This window comes from Hyperolius riggenbachi, chromosome 4 (assembly GCF_040937935.1).
Source record: "Hyperolius riggenbachi isolate aHypRig1 chromosome 4, aHypRig1.pri, whole genome shotgun sequence".
Taxonomy (NCBI): Eukaryota; Metazoa; Chordata; class Amphibia; order Anura; family Hyperoliidae; genus Hyperolius; species Hyperolius riggenbachi.
Window position 1 is genome coordinate 188,723,596 of NC_090649.1, and position 23,131 is coordinate 188,746,726.

General features: G+C 42.3%; 1 protein-coding gene across 2 annotated transcripts in view; it reads right to left on the minus strand.

Annotated features, from left to right (window-relative positions):
* Window positions 1-3,027: 3,027 nt before the first annotated feature.
* LOC137571650 (T-kininogen 2-like) overlaps window positions 3,028-23,131 on the minus strand; it is a 57,364-nt gene continuing 37,260 nt past the window's right edge. The window contains exons 8-11 of one of the 2 annotated variants that reach the window (XR_011031400.1): window positions 22,306-22,413; window positions 12,818-12,904; window positions 5,414-8,678; window positions 3,028-5,193 (exon numbers count right to left, since the gene is read on the minus strand). Coding sequence is in view for 1 of the 2 variants with exons in the window: in XM_068281110.1 (XP_068137211.1) it covers window positions 7,881-8,678; window positions 12,818-12,904; window positions 22,306-22,413 (993 nt within the window). In the remaining variant the exon portion in view is untranslated. Of the gene's footprint in view, window positions 5,194-5,397; window positions 8,679-12,817; window positions 12,905-22,305; window positions 22,414-23,131 lie in introns of those variants that run through there. The other variant, XM_068281110.1, reaches the window with a different exon arrangement.

Below are 23,131 nucleotides of genomic sequence, written 5' to 3' on the forward strand. Positions count from 1 at the left end.
TGGCAAAAGTGACACTTGCAGCTAATTCATAGGCCAGACACATAATGTCTCAGGGCTTAAAGGGGGTGGTGCAATATCTAATGCTGGGAATACACGGTATGTGCTGCTCGATTGAGCCATTTAGATGGCTCGATTGATAATTTCCGATTGGTCCAATTATCCGCCCGATCGATTCCGCGCTCGATACCACATGGGGGACAATGGAAAAAGATAAGGAAAACGAGCAGAACATAAGAGAATCGCCCGCGGGGTCGAGCGGGGAATCGATCGGGCGGCAGAATCGAGCCGCGGAAACGCACCGTGTATTCCCTGCTCTGCACACAGCCTGCTCTGCACACAGCCTCCGGCGGTTACCTCGAGCACAGGTCGGGATTACCGCTTTGAGCTGCGGTTTTCTACCCTGACCCTAGTTTGGGATTACCGCCAAGGAGGTTAACAAGATTTAATGTGGTTTGAGACATGTTTTGTAAATACTGCCACAAGTTTGAATCCACTTGATATTTAACAAGCAATAAGTAGCATGTCGTTTTTATCTTTATATATGTTTAATACTGTGTTATAAACAGAGAGTTTAATTGCCGATGTTAATATTGGCAATTAATGGAAATTTGGGCGCTGGATATGCCCCAAAAAATAGTGGGCATTATTCAAGATGAAATCTTTTACATATCTATAAGCATTGTGTGCAAGTAACAGACCCTGATCAGATTTTGATCAGAGAAGGATCTATCTGTTGGTCAAATCTGGTGGCCATCTGCAAGTGCATGGCCACCTCAGCCACTTCATGCAAAATGTTTATAAATGTTCTATTTGTGCACTAATTAGTAAAAAAAGGATGTTTAATAAACATCCATTGTGCCAAAATGCACATGCATGCATTGTAACCCTTCAATGCATAAAGTGTTTAACTAACCTTTAGTAAACCTCACTATTGATCTGTTATGACACAGGTGTGGGTTGCAAACATTTTCCCCTCTACCTGATTATGCTAAAGGGAACCTCAAGTAAAAGGGATCTGGAGGTTTACATACTGTATTAGTTTCCTTTTGAGCACTGCTCGTAAAGTGGATGCATCAAAACAACTTGTGTGCACCAGTTAACTGCAAACATAATATTTGAATGCGTCACTCACTCCTTCTGCCACGGTGAATGCGCACGCTCCTGCCGCAAACACCCAATGGGACTTAATCATCTGCAATTGGCGAACAGAAACGTGTGTTCCCTGAGCCAATTAAGTGCCTGTGAATGAATGAAAATGGCTTTGCTATAGGTCGTGTACATTAATTAAAATGAAACTAAAAAAAAAATAAGTTACACTATTCACAAACACTTCCAGTGAACACCATCTAGTGACCAAAAAGTAGAAATAAAAAAAAACCCCATTAAAAAACACATTTTCCTATAGTTCTCTGTTGTCCATCTTATGCCCTCCTACGTCCCTTTTTGTGTCCCCCTGTGTCCTCGTGTCCTTGTTTATCCCCCGTGTCCTCCCTTGTGTTCCCTGTGTCTTGTGTCCCATATGTCCTGGTCTATTCTCATTTCCTCCTTCGTGTCCCCTCAAATCCTCATTTATCCCTTGTGTCCACCTTCGCTCTTCTGGGCATGTGCAGAGTGATTAACATTGGAAACCAAGCGCATGTCTCTCCTGCCCACGGTGATCAGAGATGTAGTGTCTAATTGTTCTCCTAGTGCTGGTCATGTGTAATGACATGATCAGGAAAAGCCAGGACTAGGGGGACAGTAAAGCAGAGGAGATGGAGGAGGACATGGGGGATAAAATAAGGACACAGTACAGGGAGTCCTTGACATTGCGGTGGGTCAGAGGTTTGTAATGGCAGACGTTCATATGTTGGGCACTCCCTGCATTCGGACTATAAGGCGTAGTGACATTTTCTCCTAACTTTTGGAGGAGAAAAAGTGCATCTAATAGTCCAAAAAATGTGGTAATATATTGTATGAGGTTTTATTTATAGTAGCATTGTTTATTTTAAAACTATAGGGGGTGGAATGGGACAAATAGTGTATTTTTTTCATTGTTTTCCTTGTTTTTCCCTTTACAGTTCATATAAAATAAAATAATTACTGAAAACAAATATCAACTACAAAAAAAAACAAATTTTTCTAGTCAATCTGTTCAGATTATTTAATCCATTTACTTACTGTAAATTCATCCAAATATGAAAAAAAGGTTGGTTAATTTGCTATCACCCAAATAAAAGACATGGGGCTTGATTCACTAAACCGGGATAACTAAAATATCACACCTTATGAAAAGATATCACACCTTATCAAAGTTAACACGCCTTATCAGAGTAGCATAGCGAGCGCTACGAACCCGCAGGGGCTCAGGGCAGGACGAGTGCCATTGCCAGTTAGCAGGCATAAGTTTGTAGTGCTCGCTATACTACTCTGATAAGGCATGTTAACTTTGATACGGTGTGATATCTTTTCTTGAGTTATCACGGTTTAGTGAATCAAGCCCTTGAGCCCCTATGCAATTCATTTTTCCCTGAGTTTTCTCCTAAGTCATATGTTCACACCACCTTCTCTTATGAGATATTTTTCATCTTTTGTTAAAAATAATTTTTTTGCACTCTGATCAGATGAAAAAGTACCTTAGGTGCAAAAGTACTGTCAAAATGATTTACTTATTGCTGGTGGCTTAAAAGGCATTTTATTATTAACCACCTGGGCGTTACGGACGAGCTCAGCTCGTCCAGTAACGCCGCGGTGGGTTGCTCGGGCCCTGGTGGGCCGATTTGGATAATTTTTTTTAAAAACACGCAGCTAGCACTATCAAACCACCAGGCAGGTGTGACAATATCACTTAGGAAGAAACTTAGAAGAAAAAGTGAATTGAATAATGGCCATAGTGTATGAGTAACCTATTTTGCTGGCAAGGGCTAAGGTACATGTGTATGTGTATGTGTATGCCTGTATGCCTGTATGGATCAGTGTGTCTATACTCTATATAGTCTATTCTGTAAATGATTAACATAAACAAGTACATAAGTCAATGACAACAACTGCCTGAAATACATTTTATTTTTTTTATTCATTTTTTTCACTTTTCTCTTTAAAGATTATCTGGTACTTGGATCACATACAGATCAGTTGTCATACATGTGCATTCGAGTTACAATATTTTAAATATAATGTATGTGTAAGTGGTTGGAGGTGCCCAGAAGGATAAAAGAGGTAATGTGTAAACATGGACCGTAGGTGCACCTGCCACCTACTTACCGAAACAGGGCAGCCAGTGATTGGATGATGTATTTCTTAGCACAATGACAATGCACCTAGTGGATCAAGTATACTTCATCAGCTAAAAGTGCCAAGTGACTATACCCGAATGTGGCTTTTGTACACACCGGTGTGTATATCTCTTTGGCTGTTTAAATATTAGAACATAAAGGATGCTGAAACTGTCTGGAATCAGCACATGAAGTTATGACAGTTTATTCATTAAGTTGGAAATGCTTTTCATACATCTTCTAGTCTGACAATGGCATGGTATCCTATGCTGCAGTTATTAACATACATAAGCTGGTAACAGTAAATTCGGGCGCCTGAGGCAAGTGGACAAATCGGGCGCCGCCATTCACTCCCATAATAAATATCGTTTAATGGGCGCCCGACAGGAAAAAAGGGCGCCGGAGAAAAATAACGTTTTATAAGCGGCGCCCGGAGACTTTTACTGTTTTATAACTGCTTCTCATGATTACACATTATTTTATGATTTATAATTTTTTAAACATTATTTTTAAACGAAAAACAGTACAATCTTTTTTAAAACATTATTTTTAAACGAAAAACAGCACAATATTTTTTCACACGTTATTAATGCTTATCACAGGGGGGTCTTAGGTTTAGGCACTACCAGGGGGGTCTTAGGTTTAGGCACCAACAGGGGGGTCTTAGGTTTAGGCACCAACAGGGGGGTCTTAGGTTTATGCACCACCAGGGGGGTCTTAGGTTTAGGCACCAACAGGGGGGTCTTAGGTTTAGGCACCACCAGGGGAGTCTTAGGTTTAGGCACCATCAGGGGAGTCTTAGGTTTAGGCACCACCAGGGGGGTCTTAGGTTTAGGCACCAACAGGGGGGTCTTAGGTTTAGGCACCACCAGGGGAGTCTTAGGTTTAGGCACCATCAGGGGAGTCTTAGGTTTAGGCACCACCAGGGGGGTCTTAGGTTTAGGCACCAACACGGGGGTCTAGGGGTTAGGGGTAGGTACAGGGAGGGTTACTTACTATTTTTTTTAAACGTTATTATACGTTTCACTTTTTAAACGGAAGATTAACGTTTTCACAATTGCCAATTTCATGCACATTATTTAATGATTTATAACTTTATAAAACATTATTTTTAAACGAAATATAGTACATTATATTTTTAAACGTTATCCATGTTTATCGTTTAAAACCCCGCGCCCTTTTTTCCCAGCGCCCCTTGTTAACGTACGCACATAAGCTGATTAAAGAGGCACCATAGTGACATATAGCAGAGTACAGTAAATTATTCAGGACTAAATTATTTATAAATGGATAATGTAAAAAATAAGTCATTTTATTCATCCCCTTATTTTCACTAAAGTTCTTCTTTAACTCAAATTTATATAGAGGTGTGCAAGTGCTCCAGGGCAAATTATTATAGCACATATTTTTTTATTTCTTATTTGTTACATTTGTTTTCTGCTAAATAGTACTGCTGTAATGTGTATTTATGACCACTGGTCAGTAGGGGGCAGTGTAAGACAATAATAGAGGATTTCTGCTTTCAGTTTCTGTATTTTTTGTTAGCTGGGAGAGAGATCAAATCAATCAAAGAATAAACATCACAACTAGTTCTGCCATTTGAGGTCAGAAGCAGTGCATTTATCTCAAACGCTATTGAAGTTGCTAATGGCTTAGATATGTATGTACTGCATAGTGTACATACACTGATCAAATTGCCTTTAAAAACTGAATGTTCGCATGTGTGTGAATGTATGTGTGTAAAGGTAGCCATACACTGGTCAATTTGCTATTAGATCGACCAGCTGACAGATCCCTATCTGATCGAATCTGATCAGAGAGGGATCGTATGGCTGCCTTTACTGCAAACAGATTGTGAATCGATTTCAGCCTGAAACCGATCACAATCTGTGGAGCCGCTGCTGCCGCCTGTCCCCCCCCCCCCCCGCGCATACATTACCTGACGCTGGCTCCCGAGCATCTTCTCCGCATCTTCTCCACGCTGCACCCGCTCCATCCCGGCGCTTCCTGTGTCACTCCGTGACCAGGAAGTTCAAATAGAGCGCCCTCTATTTGAACTTCCTGGTCACTGCAGTGACAGGAAGCGCCGGGATGGAGCGGGTGCAGCGCGGAGAAGATGCGGAGAAGACGCCCGGGAGCCAGCGTCAGGTAATGTATACCTGATCGGATCGGCCGCCGCTAGCGACGCGCTCCCTACCCGCGGGCGATCGAGGGTAATTTCCCGCACGGCGCGATCGACGGACCGATCCGATTTCGGGAGGAAATCGGATCGGCGGGTGCGTTTAGCGCGAACGATTGGCAGCAGATTAGATCCCAGGATCGAATCTGCTGTCGAAACGGCCGCGAATTGGGCCAGTGTATGGCCACCGTAAGTCTATAAAATGGATATGCTGCTTGCCTGTTGTTCATTTAAAGCCCAAAAAGAGGTAGCGCTACACAAAACAATCCTAAATCCAACTAGCATATTAACAGAATTTTTAATGCTTGTTGTATTTAGGAATATTTTGTGTAGTATTACCTCTGCAGTGTTCTCCCCAGGCCCTTTTAGGGTGCTCCACCAGGCTAGTTTTGGTGAGCACCCGGCTGTCATCAGCTCAGTTCCTCCTCTGCTGTAAACAGAGTTGCGCAGAGAAGCACCAGCCCTGCATTCTCTCACCGGGGCGCCTCTGGCAATTTTGTCACTCCAGGCAAGGAAACATGTGGCCTTCCCCCCCCCCCCCCCCGCCATCTCCATGAAAATATTCGCAATGCGGCAGCTTTTCACCAGAAAATAATCGTATTACAGTAGTGGTTCAGTGCAATACTACGAGCCGCCGATCTACCGCCACTACACCACTGTGTCCAATTGTAAAAATGTACTGCTTGATTGTACTTTTGGTACATTTTTACCTTGGATTGATTGAAATTCTGATCGATGTGGTGGTTGATAATCGCCATATTCGATCATTTTGAAAGAATCTGTCTGTAAAAATGAATGCATGTATGGACAGCTATAGGCTAGGGTTACTAATAACAAGATTGGGTGATTCAATTGTAAGGGTAAGATGGGGGGGGGGGGGGGGGGGGGCAAAGTAGAGAGTAACAAGGAACATTTATAATTACTTTTCTCCTGGCGGACTCAGTGCTGACTCGCTCAAGAGGCAGCAGCAGTGTTAGGGAGTCTTGCCCAAGGTCTCCTACTGAATAGGTGCTGGCTTACTGAGTAGAAAGAAGCAGAGATTTGAACCCAGGTTGCCTGTGCCAGAGGCAGAGCCCTTAACAATTACACTATCCAGAGAGAGGAGGAAAAGACAGCCAGCACTAGGGGAAGGGGGGAAACAAAGGTAAATGAGGGAGAGAGGAGGAGTGGAGAGAGACTGAGAATAGCCTGACATGGAGCAGAGAGCTTATCTGTATTGCAGCCACATAACACAGAGGCGACTTGCCTGTAATGTGACTCCTGTCCTGCCAATCTCTCACACAAGCTGCAGCAGCCCACTGTCGAAAACTTCTCAACCTGTGTAATACCTTATCTAGCTGACCACATGCAGTCTTTACAATGATGAGAAAGCAGACAGGGTTTTTTTCTAAGGACACTGTAGGAGGCAAGCCTCTCTTCTGCATCATGCTGTGTACATTTACCAGCTTGCCATCAAATTGTACATTTATTTCCCTCAACCAGCCTAGTGCTTCACATTGCCTTATACACTGTACCAGCAGCCTGGGGGAAAATCTCCCTCCTTCCTCCTGACTAGTTAGTTCTGGAATGCACACAAAGACACCATCCTCCTCTTCTTTACAAGTCATAAGGAGGGGCGGGCAGGACAGGAGTCACACAGACACACTCTAGATCCCGAGATAACACTAACATTAGGGAATGCCATACAAAGTGTTGTAGACAAAAGGTTTGTAGATTCCTTATTTGAGGCTGAGCAGCAGAGGCTTTCATTAGAACCTTTTTATCTCCATTCCCTAAGTTTTCAGTCTCTAAGGACAGGAAAAATAAACTTTCTTTCCCTCAAAGCACCCTGCTATAAATCTTCCGCTCTAGGCAATTAGCTTATCAGCTGGTCTCTAGAGGCGCCTCTGTTCTCTCATCTCGCCCCACCTGGCTACTTCTTCATGCCACCCGACTACTTTTTCAGGCCACCCGGCTACTTTTTCATGCCACTGAGCACTGCTCTGTTTGGACTGGTTTTTACAAGTGAGAGGTGGGGAACCATCAGTACCTATTGAATTGTATTTTATGTATTGTGGCAGTGCGCGCTTGTGTCAAGTTGATTGAGGCCCATGTGCAATTAACGTTTTCTTTTGAGTTTTATTCTAGGTGATGTTTTTTCATCTTTTCTTTAAAAATAACTTTTCAGCATTTTGCAGTTAAAAAAAGTACAAAACTAAAAAAGTACAAAATAATGTTGAGTATTTTTTTGCTGGCTGAGTTTTTTTTGAGAAGGTGTAAAAATATCACTTAGGAGTAAACTAAAAAGAAAAAGAGAATTGCATATGGGCCTAAACGACAGAACATTCCATTGTTAGCATATAACATGAATTAAATATTTTGACAGCCTAATGTAATGAAATTTCAGCCACTGCATTCTTAGCCTTAATTACAGGTACTTCTCACAGATTACTGAATGTAAATGTCTATTACAATTCAAGACTTAACAGGTCTTCATCAGTTAACAGTGAGGGTGGATTTGGACTGGCAAGTGGATCCTGAGGTGGAGGCTTTAGATCATCAATATCAGGCAACAGATCCCCAATAATAAAAGGCTTCTCTGTTGGAATCTCTGGAACAGAGAACAATGGGTTCCATAGTTTGCCTGGGCATTTGCGGACGCTTGGAGAGGGTGGCACTGGAAGTTCTAATACTGTGTCGTGAATATTTGGTAGGGTTGTTGCAATGTCTGGAATCACTGGTGCAGCTGTGAAAGGTAATAGACCAGGTCTGAGTGTTATGTTATGCTGTGGAACCTCTTTGTCTGGCACTGATGATTTGGGCGTGTTAATATGTCCTTCTTCAGACTCTTCAGATGATTTTTGTTTGCTAGTGTCTTCATTTTTCTTTTCTTTTTCCTTTTTCTCTTTCTTGTCTCTCTTATCATGTTTTTCTTCTTTATGCTGTTTTCCTCCATGCGGTTGTCTTTCTTCTTTATGCTGGTTTCCTCCATGCGGTTGTCTCTCTTCCTTATGCTGGTTTCCTCCATGCGGTTGTCTCTCTTCCTTATGCTGGTTTCCTCCATGCGGTTGTCTCTCTTCCTTATGCTGGTTTCCTCCATGCGGTTGTCTCTCTTCCTTATGCTGGTTTCCTCCATGCGGTTGTCTCTCTTCTTTATGCTGGTTTCCTCCATGTTCTTTTCCTCTTGATTTTTCTATTGCTCGGGCACCTCTCCTAAGTGGCACTGAACGGAAAGGAGAAAGCCCCTTGATGACTCCACGCGCTGCCTGTTGTCAAAACACAATATGCATCAATAACTATAACAAGCAACATAAAAAGTAGGTCTAGCTTGCTTGCAAGAATGGAAAGCATCACACTTGCGAACAATGACAATTTTCATGAAACAGCATACAGTGTGATCCCAGCCGAGCGTGCACCCTGATCGCATTCTCATGGACAAATGTTTTCTGCGCATACATTGTTCTCTAAGGCTGTAACTGCATTTGCACGGTGGGGGTACAAGACCATGCGTGCACAGTGAAGAGAACTAAGTGGCCCAGGAGTACGTAAGAGTGCCCTTAGGGGACTGAAGGAGGCCCCAGTTAAGTATAAATCCAATGCACTTAGTATTAATGTCAACATTTGTATAGGGCTTTTCTTCTGTTGGACTCAAAGTGCTTGAGATCTGCAGCCACTAAGGGATCTTTATGGTATGCGTGACTAGGGGCGTGGTGGGGGCGTGACTAGGGACGTGGTGGGGGCGTGACTAGGGGGGTGGTGGGGGTGTGTGACAGGGGCTTGGTTTAGTGTCCCTTTTTCTCATCTCAAAAAGTTGGGAAGTATGTTTAAAGCAGGTCTGACCAGTTAACATGTTCATTCTTCAACATGTTTTTACATACACATAGGCCACAGCAGAAGCCTCTCTTTTCTGTCAGGCAGTTTTGTAAAGTAAAAGCAACTTACACTTGGCTCAACTGTGATCCTGCTTTCTATTCACTTGTACAGAAAAGTCCCCATTATCAGGAACTCAGGAAATTAGAAGTCTCAACTAACTGGTATGCTGGATAACGTCGACTGTTTTTTGGGTGGACTGTTTTTTGGGGGTATTGGGAAGGTTTGGAAGCATTAAAATATTTACTGAGCCTCCAGCAATGCATTGTAGCCCCTAGCAGCTTTCCGGCATCTGATGCTGGCCAGGTGACACGCTAGCTTACGTGCATGGAGGACACTGGGAGGTCGTTAGGACCCCTAAGAGCTTCAGAGAGGCTACAAGACGTCGCTGGAGGCTCAGGCTGGAGGCTCCTGTGTTTACAAATTAGCAGCTCTGTCGTGGCAGAGGAGATTCCTGAGCTGACACAGTTGAAGAGATCAAATTACTGTGGTGAGGGGGAATTAGACAGGCTCTCTAAATACATACAGCTTTTATGAGGTAGTGAATGCTAATATGGATATTGGGAATGCTGTAGATGTGATATACTTGGACTTTGCAAAGGCCTTCGACACTGTTCCCCACAAAAGTCTGGTGCAAAAGTTGAGGATGCAAGGACTGGGGAAGAGTCTGTGTTCATGGATAGGGAACTGGCTAATGGACAGAAAACAAAGAGTTGTGGTCAATGGATCGTACTCAAAATGGGAGACTGTTAGCAGTGGGGTCCCACAGGGGTCTGTTCTGGGTCCAGTGCTCTTCAATTTATTTATTAATGACCTAGTAGATGCAGTAGTGAACAATGTTGCTATTTTTGCAGATGATAGAAAATTGTGCAGAATTATCAACTCTCAGGAAGATAGTGTCATATTGCAACAGGATCTGGATAGGATGGCTATATGGGCACATACATGGCAGATGAAATTCAATGTTGACAAATGTAAGGTCATGCATTTTGGACGTACTAATGGTCTAGCACCATACAAAATAAATTGGATACGGTTGGGGACATCAAACTTGGAGAAGGACTTAGGAGTACTCATTGACAACAAGTTAAATAATCGTACTCAATGCCAAGCAGCTGCAGCTAAAGCTAACAAAATTTTGGGATGCATTAAAAGGGAAATAAAAACTCGAGATGCTAGCATAATATTGCCCCTGTTTAACTCTCTAGTAAGGCCACATCTGGAATATGGAATTCAGTTCTGGGCACCACATTACAAAAAAGATATTGCAGTTTTAGAGCAGGTGCAGAGACGAGCAACAAAATTGATGCGTGGGATGGAAGGTCTCACTTATCGAGAAAGGTTAGATAAACTGGGTTTATTTAGTCTAGAGAAAAGACGCCTTAGAGGGGATCTAATTAACATGTATAAATACATCAGAGGGCAATATAATACCTTGGCGGATGAGCTTTTTGTCCCTAGGCCTTCTCAAAGGACTAGAGGACATAATCTGTGCATGGAGGAAAAACGTTTTAGCCATTTATTTAGGAAAGGGTTCTTTACAGTTAGAGTGATTAAGATGTGGAATGCATTGCCACAGGAAGTCGTTATGGCAAACTCTATACCTGCATTTAAAGGGGGCTTAGATGCTTTCCTTGCGTTGAAAGACATCCATGGCTACAATTACTAGATAATGCCTAATGATGTTGATCCAGGGATTTTATCTGATTGCCATCTGGAGTCGGGAAGGAATTTTTCCCTTTAGGGGCTAATTGGACCATGCCTTGTAAGGTTTTTTTTGCCTTCCTCTGGATCAACAGGGATATGTGAGGGAGCAGGCTGGTGTTGTACTTTATACTGGTTGAACTCGATGGACGTATGTCTTTTTTCAACCAAAATAACTATGTAACTATGTAACTATGTAACATACAGGGTGAATTTCACTATGTTTTCCTTCTGTCCTGTCCAAGAGTTCAGATTCACTGTAAGATTGTTATGTACCTATGTTAACAGCAGAGGGAGCTCTGGTTCTATTTGTTGTAACTTCATACAGCACATAATAAAAATACAGTAGAGTCTTGGTTATCCAGCACTGGTGGATATCGGCCGATGCCGTATATGTGTGCTTTCTGGTTGCTTGAGACTAAAAACAGACCTAGCTAATAATGTACAGTACCCCCTCTATATACATATTATGAACTCTGTATTAAATGTTAAAATACAGTAAATGAACATATTTTAACCTTTAGGGGAGCCATAAAACCCAGTCTTTAAAGGGAAGCTCCAAAGTCCCCCCAAAAAATAAAATCCACTTACCTGGGGCTTCCTCCAGCCCCTGGCAGCCGTCCTGTGCTTTCACCGCAGCTCCGGTGGCTCACGTTGTTCTGCGCCGCAGAAGCCGACCTCGCCAGGTCGGCTTCCCTGTCGGCTTCTTGTGCGTTCCGCGTGGTCCGGTCGACGTCATCAGGATTGTACTGCGCAGCCACAGAACTACTGCGCCTGCGCAGTACAATGCTGATGACATCAGCCGGACCACGTGACCCGCACCGTGGAACGCACAAGAAGCCGATCAGGAAGCCAACCAGGAAGCCAACCAGGAAGCCGACCTGGTGACCAGGAGCCACCGGAGCTGCGGTGAGGGCACAGGACGGCTGCCAGGGGCTGGAGGGAGCCCCAGGTAAGTGGATTTTGTTTTGTTTTTTTAACCTGGATATATCCTTTTAGCACAACAGAGCCCACAAACAGCCCAAAAATGTGGCCTCCACTGTGAGCAATGGCGGTGATTTGGGCTGGTTGGTTGAGACTGCTGGTTAGTTGAGTTCCGGATAACCAGGACTCTACTGTAGTTCTATTCCTATATAGCAGTATTTTTCATTACTTAAAGTGGATCCGAGATGAACTTTTACTCATTGCATAATTGTGTTCCTTTACTATTGTTTATAGGGCATTCCTCAAGCCAAATACTTTTTGTTTTTGTTTTAATACTCTAATTCCCTATAAACTAAACAAGCCACGCCCACAGGTTTTCAGAGAGCCAAGGCACTTTCAGACAGTAGCAAGGGCTCATGGGAGCTCAGTCTGGGCAGGAGGAGGGGGAGGTATTACTAGCCAGAGATTTCAGGGGCAGAGGGGAGGAGGGGGGAGGAAGAAGGAGGAGGGGGATTAGGTTTTTTTGCTCAAGATGCAGATAAACCTGCCTCTGTGTAATGTTTCCAAACAACATGGCTGCTGTCGTATCACAGGAAGAAATAATCATATTCTATTAAAGCTGTTCGCAGCTAGATTTGCTGTGTAAACTATCTAAACTTTAGATAAGATATATAGACAAGTTACTTGTTATAGTTAGTTTTTCATCTCGGATCCGCTTTAAGTGCTGATGAGCAAAGCTGATGTTTTTAGACTGATAATTATTCAGACTCTTAGTTTTATTTATTTTTACATTTACTCTTATTCAACCCTGTGGTACATGTAATGCCATCCCCATGTAGTAGCTGTAATATGAGGCCTTTGTCTGTTTACGTTAATAAACTCAGATAAAATAATTTAAAATAATTACCAATTGACTTGTGAAACATTGGTGTTCAGTCAGGATGTTATTTGTTCCGTTTATAACATCAATCGCAGTATTGCATGACAACTGACTCTACAACAGAGAAAACATCATACTCTAAAAATGTTACTATATTGATAGTTAGTATTTTTATATTAATAGTATTAGCAAACATCACAAATTTACTTTCTGAAATGGAGAGGGAAGAGAAAAGGCTTATGTGTAAAAAGGAAGCAAACTTTGCCAAGAGATCAACAAAGTACAGTGTGAAAGGTAAGTGGACTGCAGCGATGCTGAACTTATTTTATTCACTTACCAGTACTTTACATAGAACGTAAACATCATATACTGTAGTTTCTACTAAGGATCTTACTTTTGGATCTCCAAAGGAATGTAAGTATCAACCAAACTGTTTTGTTTTTGTTTTTTTAACGGTTGAAATTACAAAATACAACAATTAAAAAGTTAGGAAAGATATCAAGAGCCATACTTATAATGTGTGAAAAATACAGTAGTAGTAGTATCGTAATACAATCGGGAAATCATGTAATAATATAAATATACCATCGATTTAAAGAGACACTGAAGCGAAAAAAAATTATGATATTATGATTTGTATGTGTAGTACAGCTAAGAAATAAAACATTAAGATCAGATACATCAGTCTAATTGTTTCCAGTACAGGAAGAGTTGAGAAACTTCAGTTGTTATCTCTATGCAAACAAGCTATTAAGCTCTCCGACTAAGTCTTAGTTGTGGAGAGGGCTGTTATCTGACTTTTATTATCTCAACTGTAAGTGAACTGTTTACTTTTTCTCTGCTAGAGGAGAGGTCATTACTTCACAGACTGCTCTGAAAGACTCATTTTGAATGCTGAGTGTTGTGTAATCTGCATATATTATAGAATGATGCAATGTTAGAAAAAACACTATATACCTGAAAATAAAAGTATGAGAATATTTTCTTTGCTGCTAATCTTCTAGTAATTATTCATAGTACACAACCAATTCACTATATCATATTTTTTTTTGCTTCAGTGTCTCTTTAAGCATACTGGTACTTGGCCTCAATTCTGGTAGGGTTATCACACAAATTACCTCATATGAGGTAATTTACCTCATGAGGTAATGACATTTAGCAATTCTGGTAGGTTTAAGTCATGTTTTACCGCATGAGGTAAATTATAAGGTAATTCATGAGGTAATTTGCATTCATTTTACCGAAAATAGCTTTTCTCATGGAAATTAAGGGGCATGTTAGCACATAATTTACCGATTAGTTTAAGACCCGCCTGTACCTGGAGGTGAAGTCAATTTGTATGCATTTTGCAGTTTTTAGTAGAGTTCTTATTGCTGTTTTAGGCCTCTTTTCCACAGACTGTTGATAGGCAGTGAAATGCCTTTCAAACTCTCACAACTGCTTGCTGCTGCCTGTTAACTGCTCACTGCTGCCTGGTAACTGCTCACTGCTGCCTGGTAACTGCTTGCTGAGCACACAGATCAACAGTCTGTGGAAAAGAGACCTACTTGTCGTTCCTATTCAGGCTGTGTAATTATTATTATTATTATTATTATTATTATTTATTGTATTTATAAAGCGCCAACATATTACTATTACTATTGTAATATTCTATTACATAGTAATAGAAAAGAATAGTAGAAATAAAAATCCAAATATTTACTGGATTTTGTTTTTAATAAGGGATGCCTATAAATATACTTTCCATTGGTTGCTACATAATCAAATACACCTTCCCCCTAAAAAAAACATCTTCCAAAGACTATCCTAACCTATGGAAAACAATTAAAGACTACTATTTATTTACTGTATGCTTACTGCTTAAATACCTCATGTTTTACCTCACTTTATGGATTTACCTTATGTTTTACCTCATGTTCGGAAATGGAGAAAAATCTTTCAGAATTGCTAAAAAAAAAGGAAAATACCTCATGAGGTATTTTACCTACAAAAAAATATTTACCTCACATAGCTACCAGAATTGAGGCCATTATGTTATTCAACTTCTGCACCAAGTGGCTTTGCAATAGTTGCAAGCATCATTAGAGATGTCCCAAACCGTTCGCCGGGTGAATCGCTCTGGGCCCGGTACTACTTCCGGGTCGCTATGACTCGGAGTAGTACGCCTGCGCTGGCCCGGAGGTGCGCGTCCTATATCTCGCTCCTGTTGCCGGGCACTCTCTGCGCATGAGCGTGACATCATTAATGACATCACGCACATGCGCAGAAAGTGCCCTGCAACAGGAGCGAGATCTAGGACTGCCGGGCCAGCGCAAGCGTACTACTCATAGCGACCCGGAAGTAGTATAGGGCCCAGAGATGCTGAGAAGTTCGCCAGCGAACGGTTCGGGAACTGTTCGCGACATCTCTAAGTATCATACCACTTCTGGGATGAAAGGAAAAGAAAGAAATAGAAAAAGAGAACATTTGGTCCCGGGTTCCCACCTTCCCCCCACAACCCCACCCCATACCCCACATGACACACACACCCAGATGTTGCTAATCCTTCTTATCAATTTTAGATTTATACACTGGGTCACAAAGGACAAGCCCTATAGGTTTAAGTTATGCAAGCATATATCCCTTGCAAATAGTTAAATATAGTAGAAGTTTAAAACAAAAGGGGATAACTATGCTCTGTATCCCCTAGTAAAGTCCTAAAAATTGTACAATGGTAAGTCTCTGAGACTGGTGGAGGTCTTTGCTTATCCCCCAGTGCTTCCCATATATGCGTATCAGGAGGACTGGTGTAGCTATTCCACCATCAAAAAAAGGACAATACCTAGATAAGACACATATGGAGGGATGGTGTTGAGGGAATGAGTATATAATTCAACCCTCAAACACCTATTGTCAGGCCCTCTCAAATGTACCTGCTGAAAATGGACGACATGCAATAACATATATAGTGCAGGTGCTTTATCAAAGAGTGCTATACATATATACAGTAATATCAAAACGTGCACCCCCCACCAAGTCACAGCATGCCCCCCATGTAATTAGCCCAAGTCAGAGCTGAGTTGCCATGTCAAGCATGGATTTAAATACTAGAGGGATGAGGAGGGGTGGAGTAATTCTGGGCATGTCCACCGCCTGTAGTTGCTTGAGGTTCCATTTGTTGTGCTGTGTAGAAAAGGCAGATGGAGCGGAGTTATCTGCATCGTGTGTATCCACATACATCAACACGGAACATGGCGACGTAAAAACACGAAAGCAAAAAAAGTTCACACGAGAAAGCCTTGATTTTAAACTTAAGAGGGTATATAATTGGGCGGAGAAAAAAACACAATTACCAATTGAAACTGTGCATAACACCGATATATCTGACACTGAAACCCAGTCTGATAGTGAATCAAATACCTCTACTGGTCATCGAACCTCTCGTAGTCACAAATCAAAAAATAAAAATCAAAACATTAAGAAACCTAAGGGTACCCCCAGGGGACCACAAGGAAACAATCATAAAGGAGCACAAGGTTTTTTAGACGTCCCCCCAAAAATACCAGGACCACAATGTGTAGAGACAATGCAGACGCCAGACGCACGTACACAACAGGGATTGCGAGATTGCAAAAAATGGGGGTACACTGGCCACAGAAGGGGGAGGTCGTACCATCAATGGTAGCTGCAGTTGATAATGAACCCCAAGGAGAAATGCGAGTAATTAATCTGTCTTCACAAACATTGTCTACCACACAGATATCACTTCTTACTAAGGGCCTCTCGTTTGTACCAACTACTAGATATAATACGTTCAAGTGGGTAAAGGATGTCAATTTATTTGCCCGCAAGTTGGCATTGATTAAAATGTTTGAATGTAAAGAAGCGAAAGATAAAAAATCCTTTCGGGAATAAAAAGGAAGCACTCTAAGCCCTTAAGGAATTGCTTAGAGAGAATCTTGTAGGGACCCCTGAACTAGCATCCCCATGTGGTACCAAAAAACCTAGCACCTATTGCCCCTTGTTAACACAGTACCCTCAAATCCACACATTTGTTGACATGGTAACAAGAGCCCTCAAACAATTAGAGAGGGAAACATGGGGAAACTCACTGTCTGATAACCTTACCAGTGATGAAAGATTGGCCCTGGATATGTTGAAACGCAATGACCATCTAATTATCAAACCTGCTGATAAGGGGGGTAATGTTGTGGTGATGGACAAATCTATGTATGAAGAAATGTGCATGACATTGCTGAGGGATGACTGTCAATATGTGGTGGTCAGAACAAATCTCACAATCAAACATCAAGATGAACTACAAAATCTGTTGAAAACGTGTCTGGAAAACGGGGGTATAGATAGTGATGATTACATACGATTGAAAAGATCGACCGAACACCCGGTCATGTCGGTTTTTTATACACTGCCGAAAATACACAAAGGGCAAAATCCACCCCCCGGTAGACCAATAGTGTCTGGGAGGGGAAATTTGACTGACGAAATCAGCCAGTATGTAGATCAATTCCTGCGTCCTTTCGTGGAAGCGCTACCCTCCTATCTAAAAGACACAAAAGATGTATTAATTCACCTCCAAGACATACAGGTTACCTCTGAAACATTCCTTGCAAGCATTGATGTAGAGGCATTGTACAGCAATATCCAACATAAACTCAGCCTCAAAGCAGTACAGTATTTTCTGAACACAAGAGGACGCCATCTACAACAGCATAATAACACACTTTTGCAGTTGTTGAAATTTATTTTGACACATAATGTTTTTTTGTTTGGAGGTAAATATTACCACCAGCTCAGGGGCAGTGCGATGGGGACGGCGTGTGCCCCATCCTACGCTAATCTGTTCCTGGGCTGGTGGGAAGACACTCTAGTATTCTCTGAGGATCTTGAATTCTATACGTCCCACATTACATATTGGGGTCGGTTTATTGACGACATAGTGATTTTTTGGGAGGGCCCCCTTTCCCTTTTTGAGGATTTTGTCTCTCTTTTCAATAAAAATGAGATAGGAATGCGGTTCACACATGAGATAAACAAATCAAGGATCAATTTCTTGGATCTCACAATAACGGTGGGGGAGGAGGGCAGATTGGAAACAGAGATCTTTCGCAAGCCAACTGCCACAAATTCACTCCTCAAATTGGAAAGTTCTCACCCCAGATCACTGCGTAGCAGTATCCCCATCGGACAGTTCCTGCGGGCTCGCCGGAACTGCTCTAATGAAGTGACTTTTGAACAAGAATGTACTCTATTGAGAAATAGATTCAAACAGAGAGGTTTTCCCATTGAAGTGGTACAAAAAGCATACGTTAGAGCTAAAAATACTCCCAGGCAGGATACCCTCAAGAACCTCCCGAAAAAACAAGACACAGGATATAACAATACTGTGAAACGGACTCCACCGAGATTGGTGGGTACTTTTACAAATCAATCACATACAATCTTCGAGATTGTGAAACATTATTGGCCCATCCTATTGAAAGACAAGGACCTCTCTAAGATCCTCCCTCAAAATCCAGCTATCACCTACAGACGAGCACCTAATCTTAGGGACCTTTTGGTGCATAGTACATACACCCGTACCCCTCAGCCAGTTGTAAACACCTGGATACCTAGCAAACCCAATGGATCGTATCATTGCGGCAAATGTAAAGCTTGCAGGTATATGCCCACTACAAAATAGTTTACGTCCCCAAACAATGCTTGAGTATTTAGGATTCTGTCGTTCATTACATGTAATACACGTGCGGTGGTATATGCAGCGAAGTGTAAGTGTAACTTCTGGTATGTGGGAAAAACGACCAGACCTTTAAAAGAACGATTATTGGAGCATATTGGTGACATCAAACACAAGAATGACACCCAATTGCTAGGCATATGAACGACGTTCATCCACAATCACGATTCAACATTGCGTTTTGGGGCATACAGTCCTGGAAGAGGGGTGTCAGAGGGGGAAATGTAGATAAAAAATTGACTCAGCTGGAGTCCCAGTGGATTTTTAGATTGGATACTATTGCACCTAACGGCCTGAACAAAGATTTTAATTTGGCCTGTTTTCTATAAATTTTACCACCAGATGTATATATAGGTGTTGAATGTCATTTTATTAGATATGATTATCAATCATTATGTATGCGGGGATATTGGTAACACACGCACACGTACACATGTGTGTGTCTATACAGGATCAATTCACCTTTGTTGACTCAGAGCAGACGGGACATATCTATCTGGTCCACAGTCTGCTCCACGCTCATACGAGTGAATGTATATGTGGTGGATTGCGTCCTCACACGTGTACATGCGCCCTGTGTTTGATTGATGCAGGTTACATACATCCTGTAAGGAAATGGCCTGTGTTGACAACAGTGCGTTGCTAGGATACGCTCGTTCAATGAGCAACTTTGGAGTCCTCCACGCCCATTGTATATGAATGTACATGCCCCCCACTCCAGCAGGCTTTTACGTTTAAAGTGACGCAATACGCGTCCCTTGTGGCGCATGCACACTTTTACTGAGACTTTGGTAGAATTGATACGCACAGAAGTCTGCGATGTATGCTGAAATGCAGCAACCATGAATCACAATGCTGGCAAGTTGGTACGCATGCATGTCCGCAATGGATGCGGAGATGCACCGATTATCAGCCGAGATGTTGGTCACCATGCCAACTCTAACAGGATGTGATCTCATACCGGAAGTGATGAATCGCCATGTTGCGTGTTGATGTATGTGGATACACACGATGCAGGTAACTCTGCTCCATCTGCCTTTTTTACACAGCACAACAAACGGAACCTGGTAATCAGTATACCTCAAGCAACTACGGGCGGTGGACACGCCCAGAGTTACTCCACCCCTCCTCATCCCTCTAGTATTTAAATCCATGCCTGACATGGCAACTCAGCTCTGACTTGGGCTATATACATGGGGGGAATGCTGTGACTTGTTGGGGGGTGCACATTTTGATACTACTGTATATATGTATAGCAATCTTTGATAAAGCTGTGAGGTGAAACATGTTAGGGAACCAGTATACAGCACTTTGTATATAGCACCTGCACTATATATGTTATTGCATGTCATCCATTTTCAGCAGGTACATCTGAGAGGGCCTGACAATAGGTGTTTGAGGGATGAATTATATACTCATTCCCTCAACACCATCCCTCCATATGTGTCTTATCTAGGTATTGTCCTTTTTTTGATGGTGGAATAGCTACACCAGTCCTCCTGATACGCATATATGGGAAGCACTGGGGGATAAGCAAAGACCTCCACCAGTCTCAGAGACTTACCATTGTACAATTTTTAGGACTTTACTAGGGGATACAGAGCATAGTTATCCTCTTTTGTTTTAAACTTCTACTATATTTAACTATTTGCAAGGGATATATGCTTGCATAACTTAAACCTATAGGGCTTGTCCTTTGTGACCCAGTGTATATATTATTATTTCCCTGGTATACCACTCGGATAGTGTTTGATTCAATTTTAGATTTAGTCAAGTAAGGGTTAAAAAGTCAGGATTTGTGGAGTCCATTAATTTTTCCTCCAATATGTCCCAGATTTTCTTATATTTCTTAGTGCATCTTCTGTTGAGATAAGTTGTTTTATATAGAGGTAGCATTTGGTTAATCAAACTTGCCCATGTACCCAACATGGTACTGGAGGTCTTTCTCCAACAACTGAGGATTTCCTTTTCTGGCCAAGACTCAAACTAATGTTTGTTTGTGTTTGGTGAAAGTAGTTTTACCATTTTTTCCCAGTGCAATGACCCAGGGTCTAATGATAAGGAAGTCTGAAGTAGGGTAGTTATGCTCGGGAATCAGGATGCCAGAAGGGGGTAATCTGGGAACATGTCCAGAAAACATGTATGAAGTACCCCAGCTCCAACAAGCATCTCCTGGACAGATCTAAATTAGCATCATTCATCCTGTGCATGCGCTCAGGGGTGAGGTAGACACTGTGTAGGCGTTAAGTTTGCTGTAATTGGTCCCTGGCTGAAACCACCATAATAGGAAATACATTCTTCTAATATTTCATCTCATTCTTCTCTAAGTCAGGAATGTCAATGAATCATTTTAGGAAAAATGTATCTAGTTTAGAATTATTCAATAGTGTTAGTTCATTATAAACAGCCGACATCGCCTTAAGTAGGTCTCTGGTGAGAAGCAGCTGTTCCAGGCTATCTGTCTTTATTGTTAGGAGTGGGGATCCAAATTGAGCCAAAAAAACGTATATCACCCATAGGTAGTGGAAAAGGTGTTTATACAAACACTTCACTCCCCAACTGTCAGCAATGCCATTTACATTGCTCCTTCCCTGTTACCATCTCCCCTTCTCTCTAGCCATGAATTATTCTTATTTCTCATCACCCACATACCCTCCTCAGCTGCTACTAAACAGCATTCTATCACAAACAAATCCCATCCAAATCTCTCTTACCTCTGCCTACTGCTCCTCCTTGCTTCAGGGGACATATCCCCAATCCAGGCCCCTCTCCCAGTCCTCATTCTGCTCTGGGAAGCTCTACATCCTGCACTGGCTATCTTCACTCTACCTTACTCACCAACACCTAACCTGAATAATCTCATTAACTTTCCCTTTCTTCCTCATTCTCCCCCTCCCATATCTGGTGTTCTCTGCACATTCAGCAATTAAAAAACTTGCCCATATCTATGACCTCTTCAATTCTAACTCCTTCACCTTCCTGGGCCTTCCAGATTGCTGTCATTTATCATCCTCCTGGACCAGCCTCTGCCTTTATGGACCTCCCAGATTGCTGTCATTTATCATCCTCCACCCGGCGTCCACCCTCTGAAAAAAGCAGGTGGACGACGTCCACCCACGTCCACGCCCCACTCGACCCCTGGATCTAACGTTGTTAACGATATTTATTGCGGCGCCCTTTTTTCAGCTTTTTGTGCCATATTAATGATAATTGCATTAAAGTCTATGGCGGCGCCCTTGTCGTCCACCCTCAGCTGGCGCCCTTTTTTCCTGCTACCACTATTCCAACATATTCTCTAATGTCAACAGACAGCCTTGGCTGACTGAAATGATTAAACAACTAGTGGGGTAAAAGTAGGGGGTTTGGGCTATATTTGCTTTGGAAAACTATCTGGAAGATAGTGGGGTTTAAGTATCTAAAGTATCTACACTTGTTATGGGGGAGGGGAATATGATGGCTGCACTAGCTTTATCACTATTACTATGAGTGTGTGTGTGTGTGTGTGTGTGTGTGTGTGTGTGTGTGTGTGTGTGTGTGTGTGTGTGTGTGTGTGTGTGTGTGTGTGTGTGTGTGTGTGTGTGTGTGTGAAGGAGGGGGGGGGGATAGTAATGCAGGAAGTGGGTCCCATCAAAGTTTCATTGGGTAGCCACATGATTTGCACTAACACTATAAAGAGCAGCATATCTGTAGAACAATTGTTCTCAAACTGTCATAAAAAATAAATACAAACGGTAAGACAAAATTAACTTAACATTTGTATGTACAGTAGCTTAATGCTTACCAAATGTGGATGAAAGGCACACTCTTTTCCCAGGGTGGTATGGAGAGACTTTGAACAGTTGGTTACCTGAATTATGAGATCCACTTTATAGCGTTTCATGTTTCCTTCCTAATGTTTTAAAATGACATCAATTAAAAAGAAATACATCAGCACATTAAAACAGTATAATCAGGCTTAAAGAGTAACTGTTAGCCCCAAAAATGAAATTAAAATCTCTATTGCAATGTTTTATTTACTTTTTAAGGCAGCCAAAAAGGCAATGCAGAACTTAAAAATCAATCTAATTTTTTTACTATGTAGCCTTTTCCCCAGGACGCAAAGCCGCATAACAGATACTGCTGAGCATGCAGAGCATGCCCATGTCTGCCCGACCCCCCTCTCCCCCCCAGGACCAGGTGCCGATATATTTTCACCCCAAACAGCTGACACGGAGAGAGAGCGGGAGCGGAGTACATCTACACACTTCCAGCGCCGTCACCGCAGAGCAGCCGCCGCCGTGCATCTCTCTCACATGTGACTCAGCGGCGGCTGCTCTGCGGTGGCGGCAGTGGAAGTGTGTAGATGTACTCCGCTCCCGCTCTCTCTCCGTGTCAGCTGTTTGGGGTGAAAATATATCGGCACCTGGTCCTGGGGGGGAGAGGGGGGTCGGGCAGACATGGGCATGCTCTGCATGCTTAGCAGTATCTGTTATGCGGCTTTGCGTCCTGGGGAAAAGGCTACATAGTAAAAAAATTAGATTGATTTTTAACTTCTGCATTGCCTTTTTGGCTGCCTTAAAAAGTAAATAAAACATTGCAATAGAGATTTAAATTTCATTTTTGGGGCT